The following is a 12,804-nucleotide window of genomic DNA, read 5'->3' on the forward strand; positions in this document are numbered from 1 at the left end:
TAAACGAGTCGCATGGAGCTTGGCTAGCTCGTTCGACAAAAGCTTAACTCATTAAGGGAAGCTTGACTTGATTAAAAAAGCTCGTTCAGTAAATAACTAAGCTCGGCTCGTTAAGACTCGAACTGAGCTCAAGCTCAAATTTTTGGCTCATTAAAACGAATTGAACCGAGCTCGAGCTCAACAAAGCTCGGCTCGGCTCACTCACATCCGTAATACAGATCAAATTTGCAGTATTCGAAATATGATAATATAAGCTTTCTGGCTAATTTTTTCCATCCAAATTTGCATTGTTTATGTACCAAGACAAATCAGCATGCATCTTGACTAATCTCTAATCTATATTACATTACACAACGGTTTTGTAAAATGTCTCTCTCACAACTGTCCTTCGTGACAGGTTGAAGGGTTGTGATTGAATTGTGTTATAATCCTTCGTTCAATCCTAGGGCCCAGATTGTCCCCTAATGAGTTTTGGTTGTGGGGAGTTTATTATGTCACTCTTTTTGGACAAAATTGAGTGTTGCTTTTTTCCAAGGGTGAAGATTGATTCTCTCAGATGGAATGAATGATGGATTGAAGAACATCAGTTTTGATTTTCCAATTTGAGATGATCTTTCCAATTTCAGATGATTTCTCTCTTTTATTTCAAATTCAAACGAGGTTCCACTAAAATGAATTGGGTTAGCCCACAAACGACTCTCTCCGAAAGGAAGGAAGGAAGGAAAATGAAGTGCGGACTCCTTCACTGGATATAAAAGCAAAAAAATGAACCAAAGCAAAAATTGGAGAGACTCGATCGCTCGACATTAATTTAATTCGTAGATTAGTTTTTGGGATGTTTTTGGTGTGTAATTTTAACAAAATGGTCTAGCAAACTTTAATTGTTACTGATTTTGTATATATAGTTGTTAGTTTGTTTATGTGCTGATTCAAGTTAACCTGTGGATATACTTGAGTTATTCTTTTTTGCGTAGTTGAAATCTCGCAAATGGAGCCCAAGGCCTTCAAGAAGTTAAAGGGACAAAACTGGATAATTTGTTCAAAACTAATATCGAGCCGTGCTTTCAAGCGCGGGCATACACTAGTAAAGACCTAAATTAAAATGTACTTTATTTTGAACATCAGAATTTTGAAAACTTTCGTATCTTTCCATTTTGTAGTCTTTTCGCCGGTGGGAGGGAAAAAAAAGAATACGTTTGGCCTTTTACCTTTCCATTTTTTTCCACTGGAAAATCAAGATAAAAAATTTGACTTTGGAATACTTTATTTGGGTCAATCGTAATTGCTCTTTTTTCTGTTTAGCGTATAAAAGTGGGTCGGGAGAAGACAAGGGGCCGGCTATTCGCAGCCCCGTATTTTCTTTCTTAATTCGTTAAAAATTTTTAATTATACTCGACAGTTAGTTATCGAAATTGAGATATATTTTCAGCATACAATTACCGAAATATAATATTTTTTTCAATAGCTATTTACCTAAAATGTATGTTCGGCAGTTGTTTACGGAAGGTTGAACATATTTTCGATATTTAGTTGCCGAAATATAATCTTGTTTTCAATAGCTATTTACCGAAATATTATGTATGATTTTCAACAATTATTTACCGAAATATAATGGGCGAAGAGAGAAAATACGGAATTACAAATAGTCGTCTCCGATTACAGTTGGTAAAGGGGGAAATTTCATAAAAACTTGTCCACCACTTGGGAATTTTTTACCCCACTTCCCACTTAAACCCAATTCCCCCTACTCATTACTCCATTACTCGTCTCACACAAACAGCGGAAAATCCAAAGTAAAAACTCACACCCGTGCATATACGGTTCTCTCTCTCTCTCTCTCTCTCTCTCCCTCTCTCCACCTTATCATCTCTCACTCCTCCGCTCCTCTTCTCTCCACAGTCCGAACCCTTATCTCCAAACCCTTATCACGGAACCCTATCCAAAACAAAACCCATTCACCCCCAAATCAAACCCAACTCTACAAACAATTCAAGGGCTCAATCCAATGGACACCAACCAAGCCGCGGCGTTCCAACCCTCCAACTCCCCATCAGGTATCAAAATCTCACCTCCTTATGATTCTGAAATCGATGCTTTTGTCAAAACCAATGATTTGGACAATAGTATTATTAATAGAAGAAGCAGTAGCAGTAGTTCTGTTAGTGGTTCTGAGGATGGGGGTTATGTGAGCGGTGAGGAGGAGTTTGAAACCGCGTCGGAGAGGCCCGTCGCGGATGAAGAAACCCTAGGAAAGGACGCTCAAGGGGAGAATTTGGGTGAGGGTTCATTGGGTGGCTCTGAAAGGTTGAATTTTAAAACAGAAATGCCCATGGCGGTGGTCACACCGGATGATGATGTCGAAAAAGGTTCTAAAGTTAGGGGTTTTGGTGGTGAATATGTTGAAGGAGATGGTATTGTGACGGGGGAGGAGTCTAACGGAGTTGGTGATGGTGTTACTGATGTCGTTCAGGCTGCAGAAACTGCATCCGAGGGCTTTTCGGGGAAGCCTGAAGTTATGGCTGAACCAAGTTCGGGAGAAAACTCAAATTTGAATCAGTTAGCGGAGGAAGCAATTGCTGCTGAGGGATTTTCAGGGAAGACGGAAGTTGTGGTTGAACCAATTTCGGGTGGAAACTCAAATTTGAATCAGTTAGTGGAGGAAGCAATTGTACCTGAGGGCCTCTCGGAGAAGCCTGAAGTTGTCGTTGACATGGTTTCGGGTGAGAACTCGAATTTGAATCCATTAGTGGAGGAAGCAATTGAAGCTGAGGGCTTTTCGCGAGAGCCTGAAGTTGTGGTTGAACCAATTTCGGGTGAAAACTCGAATTTGAATCAGTTTTTGATGGAGGCAATTGCAGCTATGGGCTTTTCGAGGAAGCCTGAAGTTATGGTTGAACCAATTTTGGGTGAAAATTCGATTTTGAATCAGGCTGTGGAAGAAGGTGGTTTGGGTGTCCCCCAAGCTAACATCCTTGAGGTTTCAACCGGTAGTAAGGGAGATAATGTTGCTGAAATTTCAAAATCGGATGAGACTGTGAGTTCTGAAGTTCAGGGCAGCTTGGTGCCTGAGGAGATTGTGATGGAGGAGACCAAGTTGAAAGAGGAGAAGGCTTTGAATGCTGAGGATTCTGGTGCGGTTGAAGCGTTACCAGTTCTAAGCCTAATTAATGATGTGACTTTTGAACCAGCAAACTCAAAGCTGGTTGAGGCTGATGGTGTGGAAGTTAAAAATGGAGGAAACTCTTTGGGGGAAGCCATACATGTCAAAATGTTTGAGCCAGGAGTGGGATTGGTTGATGGGTCTGATGATTTTAATTTTGATACGATTTCGGCAACTTCAACCAAACACAAATCTGAAGTGGAACAATCAGAGCCTTCAGGTGTGACAGGAAGTGGGGCCGAGGCTAAACTGAACGAATCTATAGTTACAAATGCTGCTGATGGAGCTGAACGTGTGTCTACAAGGGATGCAGAAAGTAATGGTGCCCATGATAATCATGTGAATGATGGATTAGCAGAGGATGAGGTGAAAAGCAAAACTGATGAAGAAGGAGATATTGGGTACTCAGGTTCAGATGAGGAGACTGACGGTATGATCTTTGGAAGCTCAGAAGCTGCACGACAGTTTATGGAGGAGTTGGAACAAGGATCGGGTGGTGGGGATCAGTCACAGAGGATGATTGATGGTCAGATTGTTACAGATTCTGACGAAGAAGTGGACACTGATGAAGAAGGAGGTGGGAAGGAGTTGTTTGATTCTTCAGCATTGGCAGCTCTATTAAAAGCAGCGACCGGCGGTGGTTCAGATGGTGGTGGCAATTTCACAATAACATCACAAGATGGATCTAGGCTTTTCTCAATAGAGCGTCCAGCCGGTTTGGGGTCCTCAGCCCGGGCTTTCAGGCCCGCTACCAGGCCCAATCCATCCAGCTTTTTCTCTTCTTCTGGTCTCATGACTGGGGGAAACTCTGAGAACAACTTGACTGAGGAGGAGAGGAAGAAATTGGAGAAGTTGCAGCAAATAAGGGTGAAATTCTTGAGGCTTGTTCAGAGATTAGGTGTTTCTCCTGATGAATCCGTGGCAGCACAAGTTCTGTACAGATTAGCTCTTGGTGGTGGAAGACAAACTAGTCAAGCTTTTAGCCTTGATGCTGCCAAGAGGACTGCTACGCAGCTTGAAGAAGAAGGAAAAGAAGATTTGGACTTTTCAGTTAACATCCTTGTTCTTGGAAAATCTGGAGTTGGAAAGAGTGCGACCATAAATTCTATTTTTGGCGAAGAGAAATCTTTTATTGATGCTTTTGAACGTGCCACTACGACTGTGAAGGAAATTAGTGGAGTTGTCGACGGAGTTAAGATTAAGGTGTTTGATACTCCGGGTCTCAAGTCTGGTGTCATGGAGCAGGGTTTCAACCGAAGAGTCTTGTCCTCTGTAACTAAGGTTACGAAGAAAAGCCCACCTGATATCGTCCTCTATGTGGACCGGCTGGATTCGCAGACTAGAGATCTTAATGATATGCCATTACTTAAGACGATCACCGGTTGTCTTGGCCAATCCATCTGGCGTAGTGCTATAGTCACTCTTACTCATGCGGCTTCTGCACCTCCAGATGGGCCATCTGGTTCCCCTTTGAGTTACGACGTTTTTGTAACCCAAAGGTCCCATGTTGTTCAGCAGTCCATTGGACAAGCTGTTGGTGATTTGAGAATGATGAGTCCGAGTTTGATGAATCCGGTTTCTCTTGTTGAGAACCATCCCTCGTGTCGAAAAAACAGAGAAGGCCAAAAGGTGCTCCCCAATGGCCAAACTTGGAGACCACAGTTACTGCTATTGGGATACTCTATGAAGATTTTAGCAGAAGCAAGTTCTCTGTCCAAACCTCAAGACCCATTTGACCACCGGAAGCTTTTTGGGTTCCGTTCTCGTTCACCCCCTCTTCCATACTTGTTGTCTTCTATGTTACAGACTAGGGCCCACCCAAAGCTCTCCACTGATCAAGGTATTGAGAACGGTGATTCAGATGTTGACATGGGAGATTTGTCAGATTTTGAACAGGAGGAAGAGGGAGAAGTTGATTACGATGAGCTCCCAGCATTCAAGCCTCTCAGTAAAGCTCAACTCGCTAAGCTTAGCAAGGAAGATAAGGAGGAGTATTTTGAAGAGTACGCTTACCGAGTGAAGCTCCTCAATAAGAAGCAGTGGAGAGAGGAGTTGAAAAGAATGAAAGAGATGAAGAAGAAAGGGAAGGATGCTGAGAATGAGTATGGTTTCATGGGAGGAGAAGATGGTGATCAGGAAAACGGAAGCCCAGCGCCTGTGTCCACTCCATTACCTGACATGGTCCTTCCCCCTTCCTTTGACAGTGACAGTCCAGCTTATAGGTACAGGTTTCTGGAGCCCACCTCACAATTTTTGGCAAGGCCAGTTTTGGACACCCATGGCTGGGACCATGATTGTGGGTACGATGGTGTCAATTTGGAACAGAGTCTAGCCATTGCTAACCGGTTTCCAGCAGCAGTCTCTGTCCAAATCACAAAGGACAAGAAGGATTTCAGCATCCACTTGGATTCCTCTATATCCGCAAAGCATGGGGAAAGCGGATCGACTATGGCAGGATTCGACATTCAGAATATTGGAAAACAGCTTGCTTACATTGTCAGAGGCGAAACCAAATTCAAGAACATTGTGAGGAAAAGGAAGAACAAGACGGCTGCTGGGGTAGCTATCACCTTCTTAGGAGAGAACGTTGCCACCGGATTGAAGGTCGAGGATCAGATTGCATTGGGAAAGCAATGGGCTTTGGTGGGTAGCTGTGGGACTGTTCGATGCCAAAGCGATGCGGCTTATGGGGCAAATTTTGAATTGCAGCGTTGCGAGCTGGATTACCCAGTTGGTCAAGTTCAGTCCACTTATGGGCTTTCTCTGATTAAGTGGAAAGGGGATTGGGCTTTGGGGTTCAACACTGTTGCTCAGTTCTCCATTGGGCGTGGTTCAAAGGTGGCTCTTCGCGCTGGAATCAACAATAAGATGAGTGGACAGATCACTGTGAGAACAAGCAGTTCTGAGCATCTTGGTATTGCTCTTGCTGCTGTTATTCCGGTAGCCTCTGCTATTTACAAGAAAATCTGGCCTGCTGGTGGTGGTGGTGGTGAGAGTTACTCGATCTATTAGATCCAGTTTCGTTTCTTGCAGTTTTTGCTTTATCTTGAAGTGGGATTGTTGACTTAATTGCTCAAAGCACAGTTTAGTCTTCATCACTTTCTCGAGTCATGCTTTGTTTTTTTGATTTAGAACTTGGTTCCAAGTATTTTGGCGTAGTAAATTGTATTGAATATGATATGAAACTCAGAGGGAACATCATATTCATTGTTATATTATCTGTTCATTATTGAATGAATTTGGAACATCATTTGAGTTTCATCAGTTCTGAAAACATCTTTTCTAACATGTTTTTGGTTGGAAATATATGGATATTGATTCTCTTTTATAGGTACAGAATTGGGTGTTAACACAACTTTGCGTGATATAATTTCCAACAGAATTGAGTTTTAATGCAGCTTTGCGTGGTATATTTACGGGGTCCAGAATCCATGTGTGCTAGTTGGAAAACAACTTGAGTGTGGGTTTTTGCCTCTGTTAAACCTACATATCCCCTCAATCTAGAGAACTGGATTGCTGACCATTTTTGCCTTTCCTGCTATGTCTTTACCCTGGTTGTTGAGTGTTGTAAGTCACTTGAAATGATAGGTTAAAAGATGGAGAGCACATGTAAAACCTTGTAGACATCGTGCCACGAGCTTCTTTACAGTTGTGCTTGATTTAGAGATGCACAGCCTTTCTTGTTCATCAGTACGACTGAGAACAGGTTTAATGTTGTGTTGAGTTTTATGGGTAACAACTAGAAATGGGTGGAAATTTTCAGTACTGTGAACTGTATTCAATGTGTTTCAAGACCAAAAAGGTTGGATTTGAAGATCAGAAAGGATACAAGGATTTGTGTACTTTCACATGATGACTCGTCTCCAGCAACCTTGTATGCTATTGATTCAGATCAGCATAGTGAATCCTCTTTTCTGTGGAAACAGAACGTTGCCAAGAATACGGTTGTCATTTCTGCTGCAATGGTTTTTTACCAGAGCAAATCTACACCCACGTGTTTAGATACGGCCACAAACAAATTTGCGGAGCCATCTGATACACATTAGTCCCATGAAATAATTAAGGGTCCACATCATTAGATTTGGAACAAATCGGTGTTCAGATCTGTGTAGATAAATCTTGTATGCACACATACTTCTCCTTTTTGCCATGTCACATGTACTCGGGACTGGGTATGTATCAAGTGTCTGGATTGATCTGAATCTCGTCTCAAAGAAACAAGAACACTGGAAACATCGTTAATAAGAAACCTCTCTGCATTCAAATACAAGAAAAGATGCCTCGCGAGCCCCAGACTACAAAAATACTACTCCTACATTAGTATGGAACTTGGCCGGCCCGGCGGGCCCAATGCAGGTTTCTTTCTTTCAGACTTGAACTTGGCCGGCCCGGTGCAGGTTTCTTTCTTTCAGACTTTCATCGTGATGTTTGTGTAATTTTTGTTTTGAAACCATCCCACAGGGCTGGCCAAGATGAAGCCAGAATAGATGCTACACTGCATATTTTTGCTTTCTTCTACTTCTTCTTCATGTTCGTTGAAACACCACACTTTGATGTAAAACAAACCAAATTACTAGAATTCAATTTTTGTAAAATCGTTGCAGAACTCAACTTAAAATCCTTTGCAAAACTTAATTCATTGACAATCTCTGGACGCGATAAATTCTGCAAATAAAGATCAAACTCTTCAAGCTTGACTCGATTTGAAATAACTCGAAAACAATTCAAGTAGTAAATTATACAGCTAATTAGAATTTTCAGGCCAACTTAAAAAGAACAGATATCTTCATCTCATTTCCTCCCCAAACTAAAAGTTCAAACAAACAAAAAACAACCAAAACTATTAGTGCCAACCACAACCATGAAATTTTACATAGCAAACCTGATATCAACTGTTGACAGTGGACATAACCTACCCAAAGGAAAAACATTCCAAACCATTACCGACACCAGTTCATTTCACCATAAAAGCAACAAATTCGTAACCTTTTACCACCATCATTCTGCCACGCCCACAGCTTCCCCATGCTCTGCTCCTTCAAAAACCTTAGCTATCTTCTCTATCGGAACAACCGGCAGATAAGTTGCCACCACGTATCCTCTGTCCGCCGTGCAGCGCACTGTCTCGTTGTACTTCTCCGTCCAGTATGCGGCCGTGGGAACCACTATGCCGGCCACCTGAGGAAACAACGGAAGCTGGTTAAGGCCTCGCCAAGCCGAGACCGCGTACTGCTCTGCCACTGGCTCGTACTTGGTGTAGAGCTCTTTGGCAGTAGGCTCGTACTTGACGTAGACTGTTTTAGCCATGTTCGACGCCGTATCCACCACGCCGGATCGCTGCACCTCTGAAGCCACAGCTCGAGCCACTTCCGGAGCTTTCTGAGCCGCCGACAGGGCTTGGCACGATGCCTGCTTCACAAGATTCGGCAAGTGACGTTCCAACTCGTTCATCGACTCGTCCACCTGTTAATTAAGTGAGCAAATAAACGCACATTATACTTGGTCAAATCCCTCCCACTTTCTAGTGCTTCAAAAATTTACAGGTTTAATCATTCATTTATCAAACAAAACGATGTCAAACACTTTAACCAAATTGATCACGAATAATTATCTTTGATAGTACAAAAACTTGTCAAATTTCAATACCCATGAATGCATATAAGCCGAAAACCTACAAACCTAGTCTTTTCTTTGAGAGCATAAGTAGTCCCCATAAATGCATATATATGCAGAAAAACTACAAAATTTAACCTTTGACAATATATGCACAACGTTGCTTCTTTCAGAAAATTTTACCATTCGAAGTTCAAAACATGTTGAAAATTAAATTTCTATGCAATAAACCGATCCAACCAACGATTCAAATTTTTATTTCTGCTACAAACTTGCGCAATAACTTTCACTATTAAGACGCAAGTAATTTTATTTGTTTTTTCTGCCCAACGATGCAAATCAGAATCTGATAGTAACTTGCTAAGTTAAAACAAACCACGCTGTATGAAACTCTTACCTTGTGATCGACGAACTTGAGAAGCTCAAAAGGAACATCGTGGAACTTCTCGAAAACCGGACCAATAACTGTTTTCACGGTACCTTCAACGGTCTGAACACCCGGTTTCAGTGGACCGGAGTTCTCTTTAGCGAATTCGTAAAGGGTTGAAAAACAAACGATCATGTAAATCGCCGCGGCTTGAACGAAATCCAGATACTTAAGCCTGTTCTCCTCATCTTGGACCTTCACTCAATAACACCGTAAACAGAATATCCTTATCAAAACCTCAATTTTTTCCAAACCAATACAAAGTCAACCACTAGTAATTTAATTCACTAATAATAAAACATAGTACAACCGAACGAGCAATCGATTCTACTCCGTGAAACAATCAAAGTCCGAAATAATGTCTCGACGAATCCAGTTAAAGTTTAGATTCTGATTTCTCTTGTTTTCAAGCAATTTCTCGGGAACCAAACAATCGGATTTTAAATCACAGTATCAAGAAACATAACAGTATCGGCCCATATCTAACAGTATCAGAAAGGATGACGGTATCGGCCAATATATTATATAACAGTAGCAGAATCATGAAACATAACAGCATTAGGATACGACCATATATTGATCGGTATCAGAAAGTATTTGCGGATAACATCGACCGTTACGTAATTAATGGATTTTCAAAAGAACCCTGCAATTCTGCAAACAAACACAGGCCCAGAAAAGATTTGCTTACCGTCTCAGTTGGAGGTTGGGTATCTGAATCCGCCATTTTCGAAGTGAGAGAGAGCGAGAGAGAGAGCCGGGGGGGGGGTTTATCTTATGGCGTTGAAGCAGAATTGGTAGGCACGAAACGCTTCTAATGAAACTTCTGGAAGCGTTGCGCCTGCTCCCGGTTATAAAAGAGTTTTTCTGAACGATGTTCGAGATCTAGGGCATAGCAAACCAAAACAAAATTATGCCAAGTGTCGAGCGAGGAATGGGCGTTGGTGAGCGCCTTGTGGGCTAAGCTAAGCTAAACTCGACGACGGTTAGATTTAACTCGAGGTGCGAGAACATAAAAAGAGAGGTGGTATGTATGTATGGTATGGTATGGTTAGTGTGGGCGGTTGCCACGTGGATCATGGGCGGTTAGGCGGTGCATCGGGCGTTGGGATGGCACGGATTTCTATGAGGAAACCAACCTCATCTCCAATCCCAATGAGAAGTTTTTCAGTGCCGGGTATTCACCGGCTACGTAGTGCCGACTACCATCTCGGCTGTCCAAATGTGTTTTAGACTGTTTAAATCTATTTGAGTATTTTTTAAGTATAAAATTACTAAACACTCCTTCAAGTCCAAACAGATCTGAACTATCAAAAATACGTTTGGACAACCGAAATACATGCTCGGCACCACGGATGCACTGAAAAATTTCTCCCAATGGCATTATTGTACAGTACAGTATTGGATTTGGATTTGGATTGGGTCGGGCACAGTGGTCAAGGTTTTCTCTCTCTCACGATTCCTCTTTTCAAAAAAAGTGGAGTAGCTCATGATTCCTGGAGGGATTTTTTCGTCTTCTCAATAAAATATATACTCCACTTAAAATTTAACTATGGGTACACCCACCGTTTACATTAGTACCAGATTACTAGAGGTGGTCGGTTCTTAACTCATCTAGTTTGCACCCTCGGCTCACCCAGAGGAATTTGGGGTGCGTGCCCTAGTCCCTTTAGGGACTGCTTGGGTGTTGGGTCAATTTAAAACGTCCATGCTTAGTAATGGATGATTTAAATTGCATCTCAATTGAATAGATTTTGGCTGAGTATGGACGGTTCGAATTGGCATATCACGCATGAAGACAGCACGATTCAGATTGCATTTCGGTCAAATAAATTTCGGCCAAGTATGAATGGTCTGTATTGGCCTATCATGCATGGGGACATTAGGCACCCCAAAGGCAACCGAGAGAGGTTTAAGTTTTAGAGTATTGAGAGAAGTCCAGCTCCCTTTAATTGTAAATTCATTGACTTCCCTATAACACCCACTGATGTATATAATCAATCAATATGCAAAGCAAATGTGTTATGTACTCTCAAGTATTCACGCACCTATTTCCAAATTTTTGGATTTTTCATTTTTAAAAATTTAATGAGAAAATGAGAGGGAGGACGTGGAGAGAGGGGGAAAGATATTTTAGGGGAGTATATATTTTGAGGAAAAACTAACGTGGTGACCCAACTTATTTTTTCACCACACATTATTGTGGTTCTTACTATAAAGTATCGAGTTCACACAAAATCATTTTTTGCCCCGTGCATTAAACAAGTACAACGGTATTATCAAACAAAATATGTACAATAAATCGCATGGAATCCACGCAAATGATCCAACACCAGTGCAAAATGTATAGCTTTCCCCTCAAAATTGTGACACCAAAATCTGCGTACCGCAGTCCCATTCCATTCAAACGATGAAACACCACACGCTAGTACAAAACGGATATTTTCCAACAAATTTGTGATTTGTTTTTTTACTTCAAAACAACATACTTTTACCATTACAAGCCTTTAAACATATTACATTGGTGCATTTTTAAACGAGTGAGAAGGTTTAGTATCGTTTTTAACTTTTTGTGTTTTGCGTTTTCGTTAGATTAACCTTTTAAATTTTTTTGAATTGGCATGAGAGAAGTCTAAATAGTAAAAAGAAATATGACAACAATTCACTAAACATGTAAAATACCAAATAACTATATTTTTTTATGGGAATTGATTTCTACACTTCATGTTCTGATAACCACACTCATTTTTTTTGGATTTTAGTGTTGAAAGTTATGTAATTTTTTTTTGCTAAAAGAAAAAAAAGATAGTGTGAATATCAAAAAAGAAAGTGTGTGTAATTTTTTTTGGATGATAGTAAAAAAGGGGAATTGATTTATGAGCAAATTGAGTATGAGGACATATTATAAGGGTTTTTGCTATAATAAAGACACAAATATTTTCCCATAAGTCTAAAGGACATTCTGTCGATAATTTACAAAAAACCCTCTCCTAAGGTTGATCAGCGTTGAAAGTGCCTAAAACCCAAGAGTACCTCATGAAAGTGCCTAAAACCCTAGGGTACCTTATGAAAGTGCCTAAATCGCTAAAATCTTATACTATAGGAAAGTATACCCTAAAATCATATGATAGTACCTAAATCGCTAAAATCTTATACTATAGGAAAATGCACCCTAAAACTTTATGAAAGTGCCTAAAACCTTAGAGTCTTGTCTCATTTAAGACAATTTAAATGGAAAAAAAAACATTTTTTTTGTTAGCCAAACAAAGTCCTTGTCTCATTAATGACAATTTTGTCTTTTCACAGACTTTAAACTCTAAAATATTTTTATTAATGAATTCTACACATCACAGAAACTTATGCTGGATTAAAACTCCAATGAGGTTGTTTCATTTGGACTTTATGCTAATATGATATAATTTTTAATTTCTGTTCATATATTTATATTTTTTAAATTCATCTCGACAAGACAAAAATTAATCCCAAACATTACGGTAAAAAACTGTATAAAAATTACAAAAGTTAAATATGATACTTAAAAATATCAGAGCAAAAATTTAGTAGAAACTGTCCAAAAAAAAAGAAAAGAAAGAAGAAAAGAAAG

At 40.5% G+C, this 12,804-nt stretch overlaps 2 protein-coding genes across 3 annotated transcripts; one reads left to right on the forward strand and one right to left on the reverse strand.

The window, feature by feature from the left end:
• The first annotated feature begins 1,769 nt into the window (after window positions 1-1,769).
• LOC131315085 (translocase of chloroplast 159, chloroplastic) lies at window positions 1,770-6,434 on the forward strand. Its single transcript, XM_058344144.1, has one exon. The coding sequence runs from the start codon at window positions 2,006-2,008 to the stop codon at window positions 6,170-6,172; it is 4,167 nt and encodes a 1,388-aa protein (XP_058200127.1). The 5' UTR covers window positions 1,770-2,005; the 3' UTR covers window positions 6,173-6,434.
• Window positions 6,435-7,927: 1,493 nt separating this feature from the next.
• LOC131315092 (stress-related protein-like) lies at window positions 7,928-10,183 on the reverse strand. Of its 2 annotated transcripts, XM_058344157.1 has the most exons (4): window positions 9,892-10,114; window positions 9,171-9,395; window positions 8,456-8,623; window positions 7,928-8,422 (listed from the first exon to the last, which is right to left on the reverse strand). In XM_058344157.1, exons 1-4 carry the CDS (start codon window positions 9,925-9,927, stop codon window positions 8,159-8,161), a joined length of 693 nt encoding a protein of 230 aa, XP_058200140.1. In that variant the 5' UTR covers window positions 9,928-10,114; the 3' UTR covers window positions 7,928-8,158. The 2 variants fall into 2 exon arrangements, with proteins under 2 accessions (XP_058200140.1, XP_058200139.1); XM_058344156.1 differs by having other exon boundaries at window positions 7,928-8,623; window positions 9,892-10,183.
• Window positions 10,184-12,804: the final 2,621 nt, after the last annotated feature.

This window comes from Rhododendron vialii, chromosome 13a (assembly GCF_030253575.1).
Source record: "Rhododendron vialii isolate Sample 1 chromosome 13a, ASM3025357v1".
Classification (NCBI taxonomy): Eukaryota; Viridiplantae; Streptophyta; class Magnoliopsida; order Ericales; family Ericaceae; genus Rhododendron; species Rhododendron vialii.

What these genes read in the sequence shown, in the direction of transcription:
- LOC131315092 (XM_058344156.1), bottom strand. Translation starts at nt 9,927, where the DNA reads ATGGCGGATTCAGATACCCAACCTCCAACTGAGACG. An exon ending in CCCAACCTCCAACTGAGACG is followed by an intron (nt 9,396 to 9,891) that starts GTAAGCAAATCT and finishes TATTGAGTGAAG; the next exon opens with GTCCAAGATGAGGAGAACAG. An exon ending in TCAAGTTCGTCGATCACAAG is followed by an intron (nt 8,624 to 9,170) that starts GTAAGAGTTTCA and finishes CTTAATTAACAG; the next exon opens with GTGGACGAGTCGATGAACGA.
- LOC131315085 (XM_058344144.1), top strand. Translation starts at nt 2,006, where the DNA reads ATGGACACCAACCAAGCCGCGGCGTTCCAACCCTCCAACTCCCCATCA.